General features: G+C 35.0%; 3 protein-coding genes across 10 annotated transcripts in view; 1 reads left to right on the top strand and 2 right to left on the bottom strand.

The window, feature by feature from the left end:
- The window catches only part of LOC559131 (serine/threonine-protein kinase NIM1), a 23,118-nt gene extending 8,998 nt beyond the window's left edge, over positions 1 to 14,120 (bottom strand). The window contains 4 exon segments of one of the 3 annotated variants that reach the window (NM_001440726.1): positions 6,186 to 6,476; positions 10,603 to 10,806; positions 11,338 to 11,434; positions 13,813 to 14,120. In NM_001440726.1, coding sequence (NP_001427655.1) covers positions 6,186 to 6,476; positions 10,603 to 10,618 — 307 coding nt within the window. In that variant the 5' untranslated portion in view covers positions 10,619 to 10,806; positions 11,338 to 11,434; positions 13,813 to 14,120. 3 annotated transcript variants of the gene reach the window in all.
- Positions 1 to 23,247, bottom strand: part of ranbp3a (RAN binding protein 3a) — a 1,280,039-nt gene that overhangs the window by 960,640 nt on the left and 296,152 nt on the right. The window lies entirely within an intron of this gene.
- On the top strand, positions 13,856 to 23,247 carry pole4 (polymerase (DNA-directed), epsilon 4, accessory subunit). Of its 2 annotated transcripts, NM_001351798.1 has the most exon segments (4): positions 13,856 to 14,219; positions 15,557 to 15,641; positions 20,680 to 20,721; positions 23,010 to 23,247. In NM_001351798.1, coding segments are annotated over 4 exon segments (384 nt in total). In that variant the 5' UTR covers positions 13,856 to 13,976; the 3' UTR covers positions 23,024 to 23,247.

The following is a 23,247-nucleotide window of genomic DNA, read 5'->3' as shown; positions in this document are numbered from 1 at the left end:
AACATTTCTAATAGTTTAAAGTGATTTATTGACTGTGTTTGTGTTATATATTGCCCTGCAAAAACCTTGTAATAAACTGCCTGTGTATTTTCTATTATTTAACAGACTTATTCGTCCATATATTACTTCTTATACATTACATTATGCCAAACTACTTCAACATCAATAAAAGTCACTTTGTTAAACTGTAGAGTTTAATTTCACACATCAAAAGTCAGAGATAAACATCCCATAATGCAATTCACAACTGTAAATAATCGGAAAACTCACACACAAAATGCAGAATTGTTTTTACAGTGAACATTAAAGCACTCAGTCACTGAACAGCTTGGGCATATATACATTCAATGAAGATGTATTAAAAATCTCAAAGTAATTGGGTTCGTAATGACTTGAGGTTGTTTAAACACTGACAGAATGTTCATGCCGTGTTGAACTATTTGTTTAAGTATGTGAGTGCAGGCTATACTGTATCATGTTTGATATATGATATGTAGCCTGAGGCCTCTAATTTATATCATCATGATCAACACATTAGTCTTCAACAGTACATGCCTTCTGATGTCTGATTGTTAATGTCTGACTTTTTAGTATAGACTTATTTTGTATAATTTGAGATAGATTGTGAGCGAAACAAACAGCTTATGGGTCTATTTATTTTCCGAATGAAAAATCTATATTATATCAAGTAAATATTATCTGCCATGAAGAGATATTGTGGATTTCCTTCAATAAATATATCAGAACGAAATTTGGATTAGTAATGTGCATTGCTAAGCACTCAATTTAGACAACCTTAAAGGTGATTTTCCCAGTATTTTCTTTTTTTTATGTACATTTCACAATGTACTGCCAGTCACTGAAAATGTGTGTGAGTGTATGACCCCTGTTGAGGTCTGTCAGAGGTGTTTTTACCAACTAAACATGCTGAATCAGCCCTGGTCAGGTTGTAGAATCTGAGAATTGATATGCTGTAACCTGGTGGTTGTTCATATTTGTTTTGCGAGAGCGATCAGTATTGGCACAATTCAAACTATTATCACTCAAAAAAATTATTCAAAGATGATTCCTTGAATTTACTCAATTTTTTTAAGTTAAGTGGATGTAAACAATTTATTTGGGCTGAATTTAACCAAACAAATTAAGTTGAACATTATCAAATTAAATTTGTTTGTTTAAACTCAGCACAAATAAATAGTTTGCAACAGTTCTGGATGCAACACTTTTTTACCTGCCTATTATTAAGTTATTAACTGTTCATTAGTTATAAAGCATGACCCCAATTCTGCATCCTTAATCCTACCCAAAACCTAAACCAAACTTCCACCTTACTAACTATTAATAACCAGCTAATTACTAGTATATTAAGCTAGTAGTTTTAGTTTATGGTTTGTTAATACCGTGGATTGTGACCTAAAGTGTTACCCTTACTTTATTTTTAAGTAAAGTCAACTTGTTTCTTTTAAGGCAGTGGCTTCATTCGTTTTTAGTAACTAATCATTTACATTTACATTTAGTCATTTAGCAGACGCTTTTATCCAAAGCGACTTACAAATGAGGACAAGGAAGCAATTTACACAACTAAGAGCAACAATGAATAAGTGCTATAGGCAAGTTTCAGGTCTGTAAAGTCTAAGAAGGGAAGTATTAGTAGTATTAGTATTTTTTTTTTTTTTTGGGTACAGTTAGTGTGATATTCAGAGAGGCAATTGCAGATTAGGAAGTGTAGTGGAGACTAAATAGTTGAGGTTTTAGTCGTTTCTTGAAAGTAGTGAGTGACTCTGCTGTTCTGATGCAGTTAGGGAGTTCATTCCACCAACTGGGCAGATTGAGCGTAAGCGTTCGCGAAAGTGATTTCTTCCCTCTTTGGGACTGAACCACGAGGCGACGTTCATTCACAGAACGCAAGTTTCTGGAGGGCACATAGATCTGCAGAAGTGAGAGCAGATAAGAAGGAGCAAGGCCAGAAGTCACTTTGTAGGCAAACATCAGAGCTTTGAATTTGATGCGAGCAGCAACTGGCAGCCAGTGCAAACGGACTAGCAGCGGAGTGACATGTGCTCTTTTAGGTTCATTATAGACCACTCGTGCTGCTGCATTCTGCATTATGTTGATTTAAAATGTATAGGACAAAAAGTCAAGACAACAAATATTTTATGTTGATTTAACTTATTTTAACAGGTCTTAACTACAAGTTCTGCAGAGTCTAATGATATTTCAGTCATTTTAATTGATGTAAGTTGAGATGACTAGAAAAGTTAAGTTGATTCCACTCAAAAATTTTAGGCAGCAACAATTCTTTTACAACGTAAGTGCAAGAATAACTTATTGTTAGTAATATTTCAAGATGAACACAAAGTAAGCTGGGTTTACTTGATTGTCCAAACATGATTAGGTAAAATAATCTTCAAATACGATGCATCCTCCTTGACCTTGAGTGTAAATTCTTTGTACCAATTTTCAATGCAAGTGTTAGATCACACTCTCTACGCCAGATAAATAAGATCTGTAGCCCCGGACGCCAGATCCTGTCAGAAATTGTCTGTTTCTCTGGTTACACAGACAAAAAGTCAGCGGAGCTGCCCAATACCTAAACCTGTTAACCAGTATTTACTTGAATAACAGTCTCCTATCAATAGGAGTTGACTAAAGAGAGGGGCAGATGCAGGAGACAGAGTAATGATGATAAAGAATGAGCAGAATTTATCCTCCTAGGGCATGTTTAGGGTTGTTTAAAATACTTTGAATGTTTTACATTTTGTTACAGACATACAGTGTCATTCTGTAATTGTTTTGCAGCATATTAAATGTCCCAAACCCTATTTTTAACTGTCTAAAATGGGAAAAAATTTTGTTTTCACTCTCTGACACTCAAAGCAAGTTTTAAAAAATGGCTATGTTGTATACGAATTAAAAAAAACATTCAGGAAAAGGTGTTTTATGTAAATTCGGACCACGAGTCTACATATGGACATCATTTTTCTCTAAAAGTACATCATATCACAAGTTAATACTTAGATTTTTATTCTAATTAGGTTCTGATAAGCCCAAATAGCAAAGAGAAATAAAAATTGCATTTAAAAAACACCTCATGCCTTAAAAGGTTATGGAATAATCTTAGTTGCGTATGATTAAATGCTGAGACTTTGGATTAATCCAACAAGTGTTATTAGATCAAAAGCAACAGCAATGGAAAATTACCACTTCACAACATTGTTCAGAGACAATACAGACCTTGAAATGAAGGTATTCTCTTATCAGTCATAAGTTTATAACAACAGGAAAAAATAATGAAATAATTATAGGAAAAAGGTAATAATAAAATATAAAAACATAATAAAATGACAAATAATAATCAATAGTAATTAAATCATTAACTAATAATCAATAAAATGTTATTATGATAATTATATAAATGACTAATGATCATATGATTAAATAAAATAATTAAATTAAGACTAAATTAGTATAAACAAATGAAAATAAAACAACACAAATAAATAGTTGTTTTCTCGAAACAACACACGTAAGTTTGCAACAAGGATTCTCAGATCCTCCGATAGATTCTTCACAGGTTTTTGTTAGTTAATGTTAGTTATTGTATTTAACATGAACAATACATTTACTACAGTATTTATTAACATTTGTTAATTAGTTAATGAAAATAAAGTCATTCATTGTTAGTTCATAACTCAGAGCATTAACTAATGTTAAAAAGCACAACTTAGGATTTTAATAATATGTTAGTAAATGCTGAACTATGATTAATAAGTGCTGCACAAGTGTTGTTTATTCTTTCCTCTCAGAAAAAAAACATTAATCAATGTATGAAACCTTGTAAAGTGTGACCAAATTCTCCTGTCATTAAATATTTTGTATAGACCATTTCAATGTGGTCATGTCATTGACCCATGAACATTTCTTGCTTGTTATCAAACTATTTCATAACTGTAAGAGGAGGCAATTCAATCATAACTTAATATTAAAACAGCTCTCATAACATTATTGATCAATATGTGGACATTTTTGGATTCTCAGAAGCTATAGAAAATAAATATAAAACAGCAAATATAGGACCGTTGGTATTGTTTCAACACAATCTCACGGCAATTCGTAACTTTTTCATTTAGTGGCTAATTCGTACGAATTCGTACGATCTAATTCGTACATTTTAGTACGATTTGCTCATCCCCCAATGACGGTTGGGTTTAGGGGTGGGGTTAGGTGCCACGCCTCCTTTTTAAAATCGTACAATCTCTTAGGACTGAACTCGTACGAATTCGTACGATTTAGCAAAACGTAAAATACTTAAGTTTTCTCGTGTTTACATTCTTCAAAATAGTCTATATACTCAAAAACATGTACTTTGCTGTTTGTTTAAACTACTTATATAAAATGAGCTGAAACAACACAATTCTTGAGGTTTTTTGAGAACAACTTAATTGTTTTATATTCAATCCACTTACATTTGTAAAAACTAATAAGTTAACTTAATTTCTTTATGTTGTCTTAGCACAAATCGATAGTGTGGAACCCATCGTTTTTTACAGTGTACTGAAAACAATACTTGACAAAAGGCGCACATGCAACTTTTATAAACAAGCCGTCTCATTTTTAATAGATATTTCTGCGTATTGTTTCATATTTCAGGCTTTATAGTCTTATTAAAGGTCTTTTTAAAATATGTGGTAAAATGCTTGCGAGGTCTCCCCGCAGGGCTGTTTCTTTAACAAGCATTTCAACTTAGGCACCAAAAACATTCGAGTGATTCACAGAGGGGGTCCTGTAAAGCTGAGGAGATTACATGCGCGGATCAACTCGTGGCCACCAACACGAACAGACCCTGTTAAAGTGTGCCGCCTGCTGTCTGGGGCTGCGAACTGACTGAACACAGCTATAAACACAACCAAACTGAAGGATATGAGGATCTTATTTCTTTAGATAAGTATGACAAAGTGTAAAATTCTCCATTAAAAATAAATAAATAAATTATATATATATATATATATATATATATATATATATATATATATATATATATATATATATGTATATATATATATATATATATATATATATATATATATATATATATATATATATATATATATATATATACATATATATATACATATATATATACATATATATATATATATATATATATATATATATATATATATATATATATATATACATATATATATATATATATATATATATATATATATATATATATATATATATATATATATATATATATATATATATATATATATAGTTGAAGTGAGAATTATTAGCCCCTTTTTGATTTTTATTTTCTTTTTTAAATATTTCCCAAATTATGTTTTCACAGTATGTCTGATAATATTTTTTCTTCTGGAGAAAGTCTTATTTGTTTTATTTCAGCTAGAATAAAAGCAGTTATTACTTTTTTTAAAAACATTTTTGGGACAAAATTATTAGCCCCTTTAAGCTAATTTTTGTTTTTGATAGTCTACAGAGCTGACCGTCGTTATACTATAACTTGCCCGATTACCCTAACCTGCCAGGTTAACCTAATTAACCTAGTTAAGCCTTTAAATGTCACTTTAAGCTGTATAGAAGTGTCTTGAAAAATATCAAGTCAAATATTATTTACAGTCATCATGGCAAAGATAAAATAAATCCGTTATTAGAAATAAGTTTTTTAAACTATTATGCTCAGAAATGTGCTAAAACAATCTTCCCTCCATGAAACAGAAATTAGGGAAAAAAATAAACAGGGGCGCTAATAATTCTGACTTCAACTGTATATATATGTGCATAGACAAGTCATTCGCAGATTAGTGGCTAATATGGTTAATAATAAATGTTTTATCATAAAATTAGCTTACATCCCATTCATGATTATGATAATAGAGTGTACTTTATTGCTACCTTTTTATTAAAATTTTTTTTTTTTACTAAATCAGCACTGCATTAAACAATTACATTTTCTAAATCCTATATGATTAACTGTAATTGGAATGAAATTGACAATGTGTCATTTAAATTTTCCAAAACATCTTTTAAAACAATTAGTTTGCTGAGAAGTGAGAACTTTCACAGGTTTTATTGGATTTATAATATTTCCATTCAGACATTGTGGCACGACTGTTAAAATACATTATTAACTCACTGAAACTGACTTCTGATTTTCTTACCTTTGGTCAACTCATGAACAGCAAGTTTGACCTGGGAGAAATTTCCAGTCCCTATTTCTCCTCTGAGATCGTAGAAACCTATCCTGCGGCCCAGAATGATGTCATTGATGACCCGGTCGTTGTGGGACATGTCATAGAGGACCCTCTCGAAGGCTGTCTGCTTTGCTCGTTGTTCGGGTGTGAGAACCGGAGGCTTTCGTGCTTCTGCCTCTTTCTGAACGGGTTGTGCTGCTGCCTCATTCTTTCCTTTCTTTGCGTGCCGCTTTGCCCAGATATTTAGTGTTTTGGTACCTTGGATAAGACAAAAAAAAGGAAATTACCAGTGAAGTCAAATTACTTCTGTTAATAAAAATGTATGTAATAAAAGTGGTGAACACTGTTTTTGGGTCAGTGTGTCTACACTCTAAAAAAAACTCAAGAAGGCTGTTACCACTACACAGTTTAACACATTATTGTAACTTAAAACTTCTAAAATGCTTATTAGATTAAAACTTTTATGTTGCCAGAATAATTTTATTAAGTTTTCGAAACAGAAAATTATTAATAATTACATCAATTAAAAAATGTGGCTAATTTAAAGGCAAATATATCTGTTAGTTACTTTAAAACTATATTTAACTTGCAGCAACCCAAAGAAATTGGGTTGATAGCTCAATTTTTCCATACTAATGAAGTTGTTTTGTATTTTTAAGTCCACATACTGATGTTTTTTGTTATTTTTTATACTGATAATATGGAAAAATGCATTATTTTGTTTTGTAAAACAATGAAAATCTGTGGTTTAATACAAATAAAAAATTACCGGAAAACAAAAATGTTGTTGTTACATGTATTTCTTATAAGCATGAACAGTACATGTAAAACCAAACAAAAAATTAACACTTTCAGCTACTTGATTTATTTGAGGTTCTAAACTTGAAAAAATGTAATTGCGTATATAACACTGGATTTGTTTTCAATTTTAATTTTAAAAACTAATTGAAACAACTTGTTTTTTTTTTTTGAGTACTCGACTTTAAAATTTTAGTTTTTTGCTATGTAAAAATGCCTCTTAGTGAAAAGGAAAGATTTGGCTAACATAATAAATGTTGTTGTCTGAACCTCATTTTGTTAGATGTTGTTGTAACTTGAATATATTAATGCAAACTGTTGCATTAATTTTTGTTTTGTTTTAACAATATTTTTTAGAGTGTATGGAAACTGAAAATTGTTAATGAAAAATAACATGCATTACAACAACATTCTAATGAATTTAAAAAGTATTTCGGCCAAAAATTACAATTACCCATAATTCACCATTCTCTGATATATATATATATATATATATATATATATATATATATATATATATATATATATATATATATATATATATATATATATATATATATTTTTTTTTTTTTTTTTTTTTTTTTTACTTATTTATACAGGGACAATGTACAACATGACATGTTGTGCCTGAGTTAGCTATAAAGCTAATTTACATCTGTAGTCCCTGGGATATATATATATATATATATATATATATATATATATATATATATATATATATATATATATATATATATATATATATATATATATATATATTTATATATGACCTTCTTATATCAGACAAACACTGTAAAGTCAGTAAAGTTTTACATTTGATCTTTGCTCTTTCGTGTTGTATAATGGTGTTCATAGATAGTGGCTTTTGTTTTGAAACATCTAATTGTGCATAAATCTATCATTAGCAAACCCATTCACCACCAGAGGGGAATCACAGGGGGGTTTGATCACCCTAATTAACACTTGATCCCCCTGAAAGACATCAAAACTAGATTTATGGGGGTTAGCCCTTTAAGAAATACCTTTCTCTGATCTCTGTTCTATATCTTAAATATAAATAATTAAAAATGTATAGTACAAATATACATTTGACCCCCTATAACAGTTCATACCATTGTGAATCACGCCAATCAATGCTGGGAAAAATATCATTCAACAGTCTGAAACTGGCAGTTCTAGAGCACTGATAGACCTCTTAAGTATTCACACGCACAATTAGATGCTTGCTTGTAGGAGTGATAGACACAATAAAATATTGCACTTTTGCACAGTACTGTATATTCTCACCTAACATTACAGTTTTGTATAAATTGTATATGTAACTTGTGTTTATAATTGTATACAAAACTTTACTGCCTTGATTCAGTACATGCCTTTAAATCACAAGGTTTGTAATGTCAAGGGAAATGTAAATCTAGTGCAAAAGCGATGGCCGTGTCAGTAAGACTGGAACACTTCCTCTCAGTGACCTTCTACGTTGAACGTTTACAGGTTTACAGAGGCTTAATCTTTCAAAGACAGGGTGAACCGGGATCATGACACTAGTGTCTCTGCTCGTAATAGTCTGGAGGATCGAACATCGAGTTCATGCCGTGCAAAAGTCCTTATTAGGTCAGGCAATTCATCACCCTTGTTTTGTTATTTATTATTAGTTCAAATGTACTTAAACCCTTGTGGGGTTATAGAATTCTACATTCTGTTTGTCCTAAAATGACCCGCCTCCACTAAACTTCTAAAATAAAGCACAATTTTTTATTTATTTCAATCCTCAGAACTACTGGATGAAGAAATTGCATGGAGAAATAACTTTATCATTCATCACAATTTCTGTATGTGTTTAATCAATATTAATATCAATATTAAATCGCAATATTAAATTTTTAAACTAAAGTATATCAAGTTTTATAATGCAAAAGCAAGACAGAATTCATAATAAATACGCCTAGTCGGTGTAAATCACCAATACCGATGTGTGTGTGTGTAATAAGTGTTTTTTACTTTTTAAAATACACTCACCGGCCACTTTATTAAGTACACGTGTCTAACTGCTTGTTAATACAAATTTCTAATCAGCCAATCACATGGCAGCAATTCAATGCATTTAGGCATGTAAGACGATCTGCTGCAGATCAAATCGACCATCAGAATGGGGAAGAAAGGTGATTTAAGTGACTGTGGCATGGTTGTTGGTGCCAGATGGGCTGGTCTGAGTATTTCAGAAACTGCTGATATACTGGAATGTTCATGCACAACCATCTCTAGGGTTTACAGAGAACGGTCTGAAAAATCTCTGAAAAAAATCACCGGATGCCACTTCTTTAAGCTAAGAACAGGAAACTGAAGCTACAATTCGCACAGGCTCACCAAAATTGGACAATAGAAGATTAGAAAAACGTTGCCTGGTCTGATGAGTCTCGATTCCTGTTGCCATATTCGGATGGTAAAATCAGAATTTAGCATCAACAACGCGTTGTATCAACAGTTCAGGCTGGTGATGGTGGTGTAATGGGGTGGCGGCACTTGGGCTCTTGGCACACTTTGGGCCCATTCAGGCACGTGCACACATAGGGCTCAACCTGTGCAGTGCACATGCCCTTTTTAGTCTTGGATAAAAAGTGCCCTTCCAAAATGATCAAAAGTTCCCCTGCGACACATACCGCCCTTCAGTAGGCGCTCGACAACACCGCTGATCAGAACGCGAGCAACAACCCCGATCTTCAGTATGCGTGCGACCTCAGTTCAGTAGAGCACCTTTGGGATGTGGTGGAACGGGAGATTTGCATCATGGATGTGCAGCCAACAAATCTACAGCAAGTGCGTGATGCTATTCTGTCAATTTGGATCAAAATCTCTGGGGAGCATTTCCAGTGCCTTGTTGTACCTATGCCACGAAGGTTTAAGGCAGCTCTGAAGGCAAAAGTGGGTTTAACCCGGAAATAATAAGGGGTACCTAATAAAGTGGCCGGTGAGTGTATATCACGTCTATAGAGAGTCCCTGTAAACCACCAATACCAATGTGTGTGTGTACATTATATTCCTTCACATTGTGGGGACCAAATGCCCCCACACGTTTAGCAATACCAATAAATTGACCTTACAGAGACATTTGCTTGGTCCACATAGAGAAAACGATTCGTAAATCATTAAAAAAAAGATTGGTTTAGAGGTATAAAATATACAGTTTGAAAATTATAAAAATCACTTATGTCTATGAGAAATCTTTAAAAAGCCTTAAAAAGAGTTGATTCCTTTTTCTTTGGCTTAGTTCATCAGGGGTCACCACAGTGGAATGAACCGCCAACTTATCCCAGCATATGTTTTAAAAAGCGGATATCTTTCCAGCTGCAACCCAGAACTGGGAAACATCCATACACACTCATAAAAATAGCTCTAAGATTTTCTTTTTCTGCTGCTTAAAGGATACTTAGGTCAACAGTAGACCCTAATTGACCTATTCAAATATCAAATCTAGATTTATGAGATGTTAAATGTTAAAAACAAAATAATTACAGTATAAACCTTTGAAACCCGTCAAAAAAATCTTAACTCACTTAATTGACCTTTGAAACGGAATTGATCTGCTCACCAGTTTCACGTGGCATGTTTAGAGTCGCATCTCTATAGATGTTCTTTTATAATCCTAATCCATGTCTGTCCTTTCTATTTTAGCTCAAACGTCCAGTATGTGTGCTCTGGAGGCAAGATCAGTCTGAATAGGAAAGTCTTTAAGCAGGGTGGATTAAGAGCCTCTCTAAGACCATGCATCACAGGTTGCAGAGTCGACACACTTCTAAAAATACACAGAATAGCCACTGAACTACTTTCAATATCAGTAATACTAAATAAAAAGCAGCATGAAAGCAATTAAAGTGACGATAAAGAATAATATCAAGGCTTGAAAAATAAATGCTACAACACTAAACTGACTTCACTTCAATTAAATGTCATGTTAAGTCTTGTACTATAGTAAATATGCATTTGTTGGACCAGAAGAACAGTATCAGATCAGATCAGTACATTAAAAGCTGAAATAAAAGATGTTAAAACATTGCAGATCTATGAAACAATGAGTATTATCTCAAGCACTACTACATATATGCAGTTAACCGAGGATCAGCATTTAAAATGCAATAAAGAATCTTTCAATATCTCTTTTCCTGTTGTTATATTATTCATAAATCATACAAACAGGTGTACTACTGCTCATAAAACAGGTCTAACATGGTTAACTACTACAACAGCAGAGCTATAAAAGATTGTACATACACACGTTGCTGTTTATTTAATATAAATATACTCTATTCATTGAAGAAATCTTTACCTGGTAGCTGTGGATCCTTCATTCTGTTGTCTGTATGTATGAATGAAGAGCGCAGCGACCGTCTCTCACTCGGCAGCCTTTAATCCTCCACCGATCACTAGCACCCAATCCAATTAGACGCATGTAATAATAATCAAGCTGCAACACACCTCAGTGAAGCTGCGCAAATGCTGCTCACAAACAGCACACTCAGTAACTACTGTACTACTGTGATACTAGCAGATAGTGCTACTGCTGAGGCTGTGGATTAAAGTTAGTAATGCTGTTGTGTGTTAAATGTAGTAAATAAAGATCAGTTTCTGATTGTTTCACTTCTTTACACTTCAATGTATCATCAGTAGTCAAAGGTATTCATTTTGTATTGCCTGTATATATGTTTTTGACTCTAAAAATTATGATAGACACTGATATGAAGAATCATGGTATGAGGTTGAAAATCTGCAATGTTCTACTTAGAAAAATTCACATATTGGTGGCCCAAGTAAATTACCAATGTCAATGTCACCAATTACCAATGTAAATTACCAATCACCAATACCAATGTGTGTGTGTAATAAGCATTTTTTTTTTTTACTGTAGATAATACAGTACGCCTAAGACAAGTCCCGTTTAAAACACATTATTCCTATGGAGAGTCTCTGTAAACCACCAACACCAATGTATGTGTGTGATGTATGTGTGTGTGTGTGTGTGTGTGTGTGTGTGTGTGTGTGTGTGTGCGTGTAATAAGCGTTTTTTGTACTGTTTAAAACACATTATTCCTATGGAGAGTCTCTGTAAACCACCAACACCAATGTATGTGTGTGATGTATGTGTGTGTGTGTGTGTGTGTGTGTGTGTGTGTGTGTGCGTGTAATAAGCGTTTTTTGTACTGTTTAAAACACATTATTCCTATGGAGAGTCTCTGTAAACCACCAACACCAATGTATGTGTGTGATGTATGTGTGTGTGTGTGTGTGTGTGTGTGTGTGTGTGCGTGTGCGTGCGTGCGTGCGTGCGTGCATGCGTGCGTGCGTGTGTGGGTGTGTAATATGCGTGTATTGTACTGTTTAAAACACATTTTGCCTATGAAGGGTCCTGTAAGCCACCAATACCATTGCGTATGTAATAAGCAGTTTTTTATTGTTTAAAACACATTATCTTTATGGAGAGACCCTGTAAACCACCAATACCAACATGTGCGTGTGTGGAATAAGCGTTTTTTTTTTTTTTTTTTTTTTTTACAGTTTAAAACACATTGTTGCTAAGGAGAGTCCTTGTAAACCACCAATGTCAACGTGTGTGTGTGTAATAAGCGTTTTTTACTGTTTTAAAAACATTACGCATATGGAGAGTCCCTGTAAACGACCAATACCAACGTGTGTGTGTGTGTGTGTGTGTGTGTGTGTGTGTGTGTATAATAAGCATTTTTTTTACTGTTTAAAACATTATCAATATAGAGAGTCCCTGTAAACCACCAATACCAACATTTATGTGTGTGTGTGTGTGTGTGTGTGTGTGTGTGTGTGTGTGTGTGTGTGTGTGTGTGTGTGTGTGTGTGTACCTTATACTCCTTATGTACACTGTAGGGATGTCCCCATAAATTTAGCAATACCAGTCAATATGGGGACATTTGCTTGGTACAATATAAAATTATTGTTTGATATAAATTTTTTTTTTAAAAATCAATGTCTATAAGAGTCGAAGAAGGTTGCTGGTTCAAGTAGGGGCCTGTTGGCATTTCTCTACATGGAGTTTGAATATTCTCCCCGATGTGTTTGTGTGGGTTTCCTCTAGGTGCTCCGGTTTTCCCCACAGTCCAAAAACATGCAGTGCAGGTGAATTGGATGAACAAAGCTGGCCATAGTGTATGAGTGCGTGTGTGAACGTGAGAGTGTATGGGTGTTTCCCAGTACTGGGTTGCAGCTACAAGGACATCCGCTGTGTAAAATATATTTGTCCCAACACAAATCGTGTGGACGCCAGCACAGTGTGAGGAAAAGTAAATACATAACTATGTTCAAGAAAAGAATAAACGTTTGAAAATAAATTTTCAGTTTAGCATTTCCTTATTCCTTATAAATATGCAAATAATTAAATAAATTTATATACAATCAACAAATTCCTGCATATATATATATATATATACATACATACATACATACATATATATATATATATATATATATATATATATATATATATATATATATATATATATATATATATATATATATATATATATGCAGGAATTTGTTGATTGTATATAAATTTATTTAATTATTTGCATATTTATTTATTTAATTTCTTATTTATGCAGGAATTTGTGGATTTATTTACTCATTTATTTATATATTTGCGTATTTATTTAAATATTGTTTTTGCAGGTTTTGTCCTCGTATTCTAATATTCATTCAGAGAAAGTAGTCGTTTTTTAACTCTACCGTGATACCAAGCGATGACAAAGTGGTTAAAATAAATTCCAGGCTACTTTACCTTACTCAGTGAAATGAGTTGACCCGCTAGCATGACGTCGTGCAGTGACGTGGTTTTCGCCGTCCTCCTCTAGGTTGTGTTTACAGTCAGATTTGGCGGGAGAGGATTAGATTATCTGCTTTCGGTTCACAGCAGCGCGTTCGGTTGAGAGTTTTTGTGCGTCGATGGCGGCGACCGCGTCTGCAGCTCCCGCGGAATCGGAGTTGGACCGCAGCGGGGCTGAAGAAGAGCCCCGGGGCACCGAGCCGGAGGAAGACGCGGGGAGCGGGCAAACCGGGCCCACCGCGGGCGCACAGCAACACCGGCTCGCCAGGCTTCCGCTGTCCCGCATTAAAACCCTGATGAAAGCAGATCCGGATGTGACTCTGGCGAGTCAAGAGTCCGTGTTCATCATAGCTAAAGCTACGGTGAGACACACGTACACGTGCTGCCTGAGTTTACCCCTCTCCCCAAGTGTTTTATTCCAGTTTTGTATGTCTGTCATGATTACACTGTTTTTGTTTTATGCCTGGCAAGTGTTCCGTCGATAAGTCTTATCGTGTCAGATTTTTCCATTCAAAAAATAGGTAGCATATTGTGTAATCAAAATATAAACCGATAGGTAACGTTAGCATATCCATCACGTTGTCCTACCAGCATAAATAAATACTGATGTGGAGGGGTGTAATACGAGCTTGTAATGTCGCCTTAACCTACCCCAAGTCCTAGCCTCACCCTCAGAGAACCATTGTTATCTGACTGGTAGGATAAAATGTCAGGACAGGCGATTTTCTGCCCTAGGCAATATTTTACCTGGTGCCCTTTGCCTCACAGCTCATTCCAGCAATAATCATTGTATACAAACGTTTCACACAGCAGATGCCCTGCCAGCCGCAACCCAGTACTGGGAAACATCTACAGTATATACACTTATTCACACACATATACACTATAGCCAATTTAGCTTATCAATTCTCCTATAGTTTTTTATTTATTGGGCTAAATAAAAAACATTTTTTAAAAAAAACTGTTTTTTTTAGTAAGTGTACTTCTTTGGCTTTTGTTTCTGCCATAATAAAAATATATATTTGTAGAGCAACTCATGTTCTGTTGTTATCAATATTTTAATAAACTTTAAATGGCAAAACTGTCCGAGATATGTACAAAAGCAAGTGATGCATCAAAGTTTGATTTAAAAAAAGTCTTGAATGGTTATAAAAATGCTCACAATCATTCAAATAATTTATAAAAACAATAAAAATAATTAAAAATATTGAATGATATTATTGATATTACGTATTTCCGGAAACTTCATACTTCTCTGTTTATCCGTCTAATTTTACAGTCAGTTCCTTTTAATCGCCTCCTGTCGTTTTAAAGAATACTACAACGGCGAACACAGCAAGTGTAAAAGCCATGTCCGTTTTGCGAGGTGCCCGCGCAGTCAGCGGCGCCAGGTGAAAGTATAAATCCAGCTTAAGAGAGACGAACAGAGAGACATTAAAATATTGCATTATTAGTTTTCTATATGATGGATCTGTCATAACAGTACTTCTGTCTGCATATTCTGAATTTTCGAGGTCAAACCAAGGCAGATTTGTTGATTTTGTCAGTCTGGATGAGCCTGTTTGTGCATTAACACCATCAGGGCCAGCTCTTGAATTCACAACACCCAGGACAAGACTTTTGTGAACAGCCCACACTGGTTTAGACATTTACATCTCGGTCAACAACACAATGATAATTATTGTTTTTCTGCCCGCAGGAGCTTTTTGTTGAAATGATTGCGAAGGACGCTCTCGTTTATGCACAACAGGGAAAGAGAAAAACCCTTCAACGCAAGGACTTGGGTAAGTTATAATGTCAAATCTACAGCTGGTTTACAACACATTCAGGTCCATTTTGACCCAAAAGACTTTAATCCAAGTTTTAAACTTTTTTTTTTTTCAGATTTCTTTAGTTTTGTCTTAAAGGCATAGTTAAAATGAAAAATTAAAATGTACTCACTGTTTACTCTCCCTCAAGTTGTTCCAAACCTTTATGAGTATGTCTCCGTTAGAAAATCTCTCCGAGGAGAATTACTGCTGATCACAAATCTGCGGCTTTTCTATTAAAGGGACAATTCACCCAAAACTGAAAATTTTTTAGTTATTTACTCTCTCTTTACTTTTCACTAACCAGTTTGAGTTTCTTTTTTATGTTGAACGCAAGAGAACATATTTTGACAAATGTTTTGAAATCTCTACCCATCAACTTTTATAGCATTTGTTTTTCTTACTATGGAAGCCAGTAGGTACAGGTAGAGGTGTGAACCTATACTGGTCTCAAGGTTCGGTTACGATTATCATGCCATCGATTCGGTTCAATTCGATATCTCGGTGCATTGACGATGTTATATTTTGGGGGTAGCTATAACAAGCTGTCCGTGTAAACACACACATAGACACACAGCACCACACTGTCTCTCATTCACACACATACACAAACATAGACAGCACCAAACAAACATGCACGCACACACGTTCGCTTCCTTCCTTGCTTGCTCGCTCGCTCAGAAGCAATATTGTGAGACCGCCCACTCCTGTTAAAATTACAGCAGAGTTATCGATCGCTCGCGCGCTTTATTCGGAAATTTGTTACCGCGCCTATACCCAGAAGTATTGTTGTAACAGCCGAGAGGAAAAGAGAGGGGAGGAAAAGTCACGCCAGCTGGTGAAATGGGCCACAGAGAGAGAGAGAGAGAGAGAGAGAGAGAGAGAGAGAGAAAGAGAAAGAGAGAGAAAGAGAGAGAAATGGAGTTCACTTTTGCCTTGTTTCCACTGACTGGTACGGTACGGTACGGTTCGGGTCGGTACGGGTCACCTTTATCAGGCTTGCGTTTCCACTATAAAGGGTACCCTTTTGGTGGGCGTGGTGTAAGACAGAAAGTTTCAGTCGCATCATTCTCATTTGAGGAAATGTCTACAGTAAAGCTGCACAGGTCGTTCACAAATCATATTAAAAGCACTTCTCACAAAACAGATGCTTTACACACATAAATACTTGTGTATAAATGTTTATTACTAACTTTTCTATAAACAGGAGTTGATTATAACTGCAGATCAATATCAAAATAGCCTACTGTAACGTCTGTAATTATATAAAATAAATGAATGAACATATATGAACACATACAGCCCCTTACTGTCTCCGATATGTTACCAACTACAGAAAAACTACACACATCATACATTTTGTTCTTAATTAGGTTCGTAACAACACAAAGTATAGCCTGCAGTCAGTGAAAACTTCTCATCTGTGTCTGCAATCTTCAGCAGCACATGTCATGTAGCCTCTGTTAGAGAGTCATTCCATCATTCCCAGTTCATATTAGTCCAAAAGGTGATGATAATAATAAAAACAAGGCAGTTTGTTCACGTTTGCTGAAGAAATAACGTGCTCCGTTTTTTTTCCGTGCTCCACTCTTGCGTTTGTGCTTTTCTTTCTGAATATATCATTCTCGCGTTTGTCAGCTTCTCACGGGATCGGGTTTCCAAAGCGCGTCAATAATCAAGCACGTGTTATTATTATCAGCTCAATAAGTTTATTATTTCAGATAGAGACGCGCGGCAAGCGCAAGGAACAAAGCGAAACCGCTCGCGCGTCAGACTGGCTCGTAAAAAGACTGCGAGGCACAGGGTAGATTCTGCTCTACTCCATGGCTGTGTGGCTGTTCATCAGGACGATGATATATGAATATATAATTCCGCTGCAATCTCTCGCTGTGTATTTCAAACATGGCAGGTCCTTTGTTTACATTCTGGCTTGTTGTAAGTGATTGACATATCCCTTCTGTAAACCAATAGCGTTCGGCTGCGCGTCTAGCTCCACCTTTTGGTATCCTTTCTTGTGTTTGGGACCCTTTCGAAAGGGTCCCGGAAAAGTGGTACGGTACGGTTTACCAAACCGAACCGTACCGTACCACTCAGTGGAAACGGGCCATTTCATTCCCTCAATCTCAAAGAAATTGGGGCTTCTGCTGGAAGTGTCAGTGAAAGCCTGTCCAGAAAACACACACACGCAGTGAAATTGTGCACAGTTATTGCGTTTTTAAGTAGTTGGCGCTTGGAGTGTTGTAAATACACACGCTCACCTCCCTCCAGACAGAGCGCATATGAGATAGATGACATTATGATTAGTACTGAACCGATACTGAATTGTCCGCGTCTGCATCGCGGTGCACCGAAGAACCAATTCATTTTAACACCCCTAGTTACAGGTTTCTAACATTTTTCTAATTAACTTCAACCAACCTCTTGATAATAAGTAACCTTACGTTTTTGGGTGAACTATCCCTTCAAGATGTGCATGAGAATCACAGCCTCTGCTAAATTTTGATTTATGCAGCTCTAACGTAATCACTATGTTGTTTTTTTTGTTGCTCAATTACTTGCTGAGTTGTGATATGTATTTGGTGCAAATTGTGTTGTACTGTTGTTTTGTGTGTTGATGTACTGTTTTTTTGTGGTATTTATTCAATAATTAATTGTATTGTGATGTTAATGTTGGCAAATGAGTTTGCCCTCGCAGGGATTATTAAAGTTCACTACTACTACCGCTGCTACTACATAATAGTGTAATGTATATTTAGTCTTTTCCCAGTTGCACTTGATTTAACAGTACATGTGCTTGATGTGTGGTTATATAAGGTAACCACTACATGGTTTAAGGTTTAGAGGTGGGATTAGGGAGTGTACTTATTACCCAGCTTATATAATCATAAGTACACAGTATTTACAGGTGAAATGAGGCTGTGAATTAACGTTTTACCCTTTCCCCCATTTCCCATCCGTGTTTGGGACTCCCATCTTACAGTTGATGAGCCATTGTAACATGAAACATTGATCACTTTTTCATTTAAAATGGAAAGTTCATGCAAGTAGAATTAATTTGTTTGGCTGTTTTGGGTAAATTGTGAGTTATAATAGGAATTTAATGATTTTATTTTTATTGCAAAGCGGTTAAAACTGGAAAATCGTGTAATACGGCACTCTTGTAATACTGTGCTACTTATTAAAATCTTATGGAATGCTCTTATGAACTTCATACAATGACACAAATTAAAGGCTCAATAAATATGATTTTTTTTTTTCAACAAAATATACAAAAACCATTAGAACAGTGTTATTTTGCTGACTCGTTTTGTACTTTTCATTATCTTAAATGTTTCAAAGACTGTTCAAATTTAAAGAAAATTTGATGAGATCAGAATAAATAAAAAAGGAAAACAAGGAAACACCTTGTTGAAAAGACACTTTAATATGTTGTTGGGAGGCTCATTTCGATTAGTTTTGTCAACCGACAACCGCCACTTGTTAACTGGTCAGATTAATGTTAAATCATTATTTTAAAAAGTGAATTGATGTGTCTATTTTGTGTCTGACACATTAAATATTGCATTTTAAAATACAGATTTATTTTAACATGCGAACAGCAGCATACAGAACATATTAACAACAGAACATCTTCATGCACCTGCAGTGTTTCCAACAACATAGAAAAAAATCAAATTAATAGTCCTGCCCAGGCCCGGATTGGCTATTCGGGAGCACCGGGAGAATTCCCGGTGGGCCGGTCCGTTTTTTGGCCGTGAGGGCCCCGGTGTGCCTAGCTGCTTGCACTCTCAGCAGTCACACTTTTTTTTCATCTATTTATTTATTTGACCACAGCTTTACTCTTTTTATTCATTATTTTGCCGCAGCGCCGCTCTTCTTATTTATTTTCTTGCAGCCCCGTGAGCAAAATGCAGCCTGCAGGTTAACTAACGTAATGATGATGTAACGTTAACTATCATCATTCGACCCCAAACAGCGAATTCGAATAATTAATATTAATGAATATCACACCTGCTCAATGACAATCAGATAATTCACTACATTAAAAAATCTGACATAACTTGATCAGAAATCTAAAAAGGGGAGAAAAAGATTAAGCCATAAATAGAAAGTAATACCGTGTCTTGCGGGTCACAGTCCAATACTTATTTTTTATTCCTGCCGAAATAGTGCTATTGTGGACCAGTGGTAAACACGTTGTAGTATGACGCTGCCGACGCATGTTCGAATCTCACCTGGAAAATAATTGTTTTTTTCTTTTCATTTTTATTGTTAAGACATATAATACTGTTAGGGCTTTTGAACATTTGAAGCTCTAAAGCAGCTGTTTTCTTGAAAAAGATGTGGTAGTATCATTAGAAACTGAATTGGAAATGGCCTTATTTTAATATAGTCAGTCGTGACTTGAGGTGAGCCGGTCTGGCTTGAAACTCCAGGGCTAAAAATGAGTCCCACTCCGGCCCTGGTCCTGCCCTAGATATTTTTCACCTAAATTACAAATGTAGATTGCAAAACGAAAAACACTGACTGAATCCTTTTGAACTGGCATAGGCTGTTTTTTTTCCAATCATGTTTTTTTTTTCTTCCATAAAATAAAAACTAAAGTTTTAAGCCGACAAGAAAATAAATGAATGAAAGCAACCTATGACGCAGATCCAGGACAGGGGCAATCAGCATCAGCGCTTGTTTGACATCAACTCGTCTGTGTCAAACTGCAATATTATTCTTTCATTTTGCTTCTTTGGCAAAATAAGTCTGTAGGCATGTGTGGTTGCATGTGTTACCATCCTGCGAGTTAACAAATATGTGTTGCACATTTATGCAGGCAAACTTAATATAAAATATTGTGTTTGTTGAAAAATTTGCTATGACAATGACTCTTTTGGTCCAAGTTGACCAATAATGCAAAAATTAAATACTAATTGTAAATGTGCTATGAGAGTCGAGTAGATTAACTCAGAACATCAGTGGCATTGATGCTCTAATGGTTGGTGCTTTTGTTCTCTTTTGGCAGACAATGCTATTGAAGCAATAGACGAATTTGCATTTTTGGAAGGTAAGAGATTTAATGTTATTTCCTGCTGGCAAAGCTCTAAAGGAGCGGGAGAAAGTTTTATGGTTCATTCTGATTTCCTATATTTCGTTACTCCCTTCAAAGCCTCGTTTTCCAGGAATGTCGAACTTAAAAACAAAAGAAATTCTGCCACGGTGTCTGGTTATGTGTGACCTAGCAGAACTTCAATTCTAGGAATTTAGAAACTTAAGACAGCCGGTTAAAACATGAATGTTTCATAAAAGGTGGTCCGCTTTGTTGTTGAGAGTTTTATTTGTTTGCTTTGGTTGTGAATGACCATTAGTAACTCAGACTGAATCTACTGTATCCGTCCTAAATCCTAAAAACGTTTTTTTCATTAGTTTTTGACTCTTCTAAATGATGAAAATACCAAAATAAATGAGAAAATATTTAACAATTATGCTAAGTTAACATTTGTTTATCTGAAAAGCAATGCTAAAGTCAGTTATTATGTTTTGAAAATCTGCGTTCTGTCTTTGTTTTGCTCTCTAACCAGCCCACTGCCAGATTACCCAATTATATTTTAGCACTGCCTTGCTGGAAAACATACTATTTCCACTCAACCATCTTTCGGATGAGACGTTAAACTCTCTGTGGTCATTTAAAATCCCATGGCAATACTCGTTAGGAGTAGGGTTGTAACCAGGGCCGGCCCGTGGCATAGGCAGTAAAGGCAAATGCTAAGGGCGCTGTACATTCAGGGGAGCGCCAGAAATGAGCGCGGCTAGGTTGGTTTTGTTTTCGATATTTCTGACACATTCAGTGATAGACGGCAATAACTCAAAAACCTCTTAGCCTAAAAAGATTTAAAGTGTGTTTCCTACAAAAAGTCAAAGCTGGTTATGTTTCACAGCTGTCTTTTTCTCTTTTTCTCTCGACTTTACGAGCACTGCTCGCAATATGCGTTCAGCCGAGAGAGCTTGCGCTGAGCTCTCAGTAAGGGACCGTCTAAAAAAGTGCCTCTTTTTGTTTTTGTTTTTTGCTCCACTCAGCGCGAGCTCTGTGAAACATAACCAGCTTTGTCTTTGTGTAATAAACACACTTTAGATCTTTTTAGGCTTGGAAGTGTTTGAGTTTTTGCCGTCTATCACTGAATGTGTCAGGAATATTGAAAAAAGTTAACGATACTTTGGTGATTCAGGTGTGTGTTTAAACGGACAAATACACTTAAAAATATGTAAACATGTCCATCCTGCGTGTTTTATTTTAAACACAACTAATTTTCTCTTGAATGAGCACAAACAGTTACTAAAGTAGTCGAATGCTTTCATTATAGATCTGTGCATTCTTAGTGACACCTCTGTTATCAAACAAAACACGAGAGATTCATTTGCTGCTCTTCACTAAATAACTGTAGTAACTTTAATCAAAATGCAAATACAATTAAAAGTGAATTAGATTTTCTAGCTTTATTTAATTTCTGTATAGGCCATTGATTTTAATAGGCTAAACCTTTTATTTTATTATTAAAATTTTGTAATGTTTGCTATGTATTCTATCATTTGATAACCCATAATAGTTGATGGAAACGCAATGATGCACGTTTTATAAATATACAAAAATATATGCGCAAAACTGAGTAGGATAAACTTTTTATTCGATAAGAAAAGATGGGAAAAGATGGTATTCTGCGATGGAAATGCTTTTACATAACCAATTCCAGTATGCGCATTTAAAAAAAATCATGCGAGGTTAAAAATGCGTGTGAATGGACAAACCAGCAGGCTGAGCACATTGTAAAACATCTGAAATATTGTTTTGGTCATTCTAAGACGCCATAACCATTTCAGTATTGGTGGTATTTTATTATTAATGACCTCCAGAATCAAGAGCGTCCGTGCTCCACGTCTTTCACCTTCAAACACCACCACGCGTTCATTGCATGTCGTTATTTGTCTTCTAAGGCAGTAATTTATTAAATAAGGAAAATATTGATAGTTTCTCCTACCGCAGCAAATTACGGTTTTACTTTTGATATTTGCCACCAAATAATCAGGAAGGGACGATTTTGACCTGCTTTTGACTCATTAGATGGAAACGCTGCTTTATTTGCACATCTTTTATGCAATATTTCTGTTTTGTGCATGAATTTCATTTGCATCTTTGGATGGAAATGGCTAGTGTAACTTGGGTTAAAGATGTAAACTGTAATGTAAATGTAACCTAAGCCGAATGGAAGGACACTTCAATAAAATAAACAAGTTAAGCCAAGTGTGGAATCGTCTTAAGTGTAAATGCAGCTGTTTTCTTTCTTTTTCACTCTTTTGTAGGTACATTGGACTGACCGAGAAGATGCTTAAATATCAATTAAAAGACTGTCAGCAAGTTCTGAAACTCCATTTCAGAAACTTTGAAAAAATGGTGGCAAAATGGCCGAATTTTTGAGTTTGATACATTTGTATAGTTGTCAAAGTTGTAAAGTTGTAAAAGTGTCAATTTTTTTTTCTCTATTTTATGATTCTTATGACTGTGTAGTGTTTAAATAAACTGAAGTTATTTTATGTTATC

Source organism: Danio rerio, chromosome 11 (genome assembly GCF_052040795.2).
Source record: "Danio rerio strain M-AB ecotype USA chromosome 11, GRCz13ab, whole genome shotgun sequence".
Classification (NCBI taxonomy): Eukaryota; Metazoa; Chordata; class Actinopteri; order Cypriniformes; family Danionidae; genus Danio; species Danio rerio.
The sequence above is the reverse complement of the archived record's forward strand: the minus strand, read 5'-3'. Positions and strand labels throughout refer to the sequence as shown.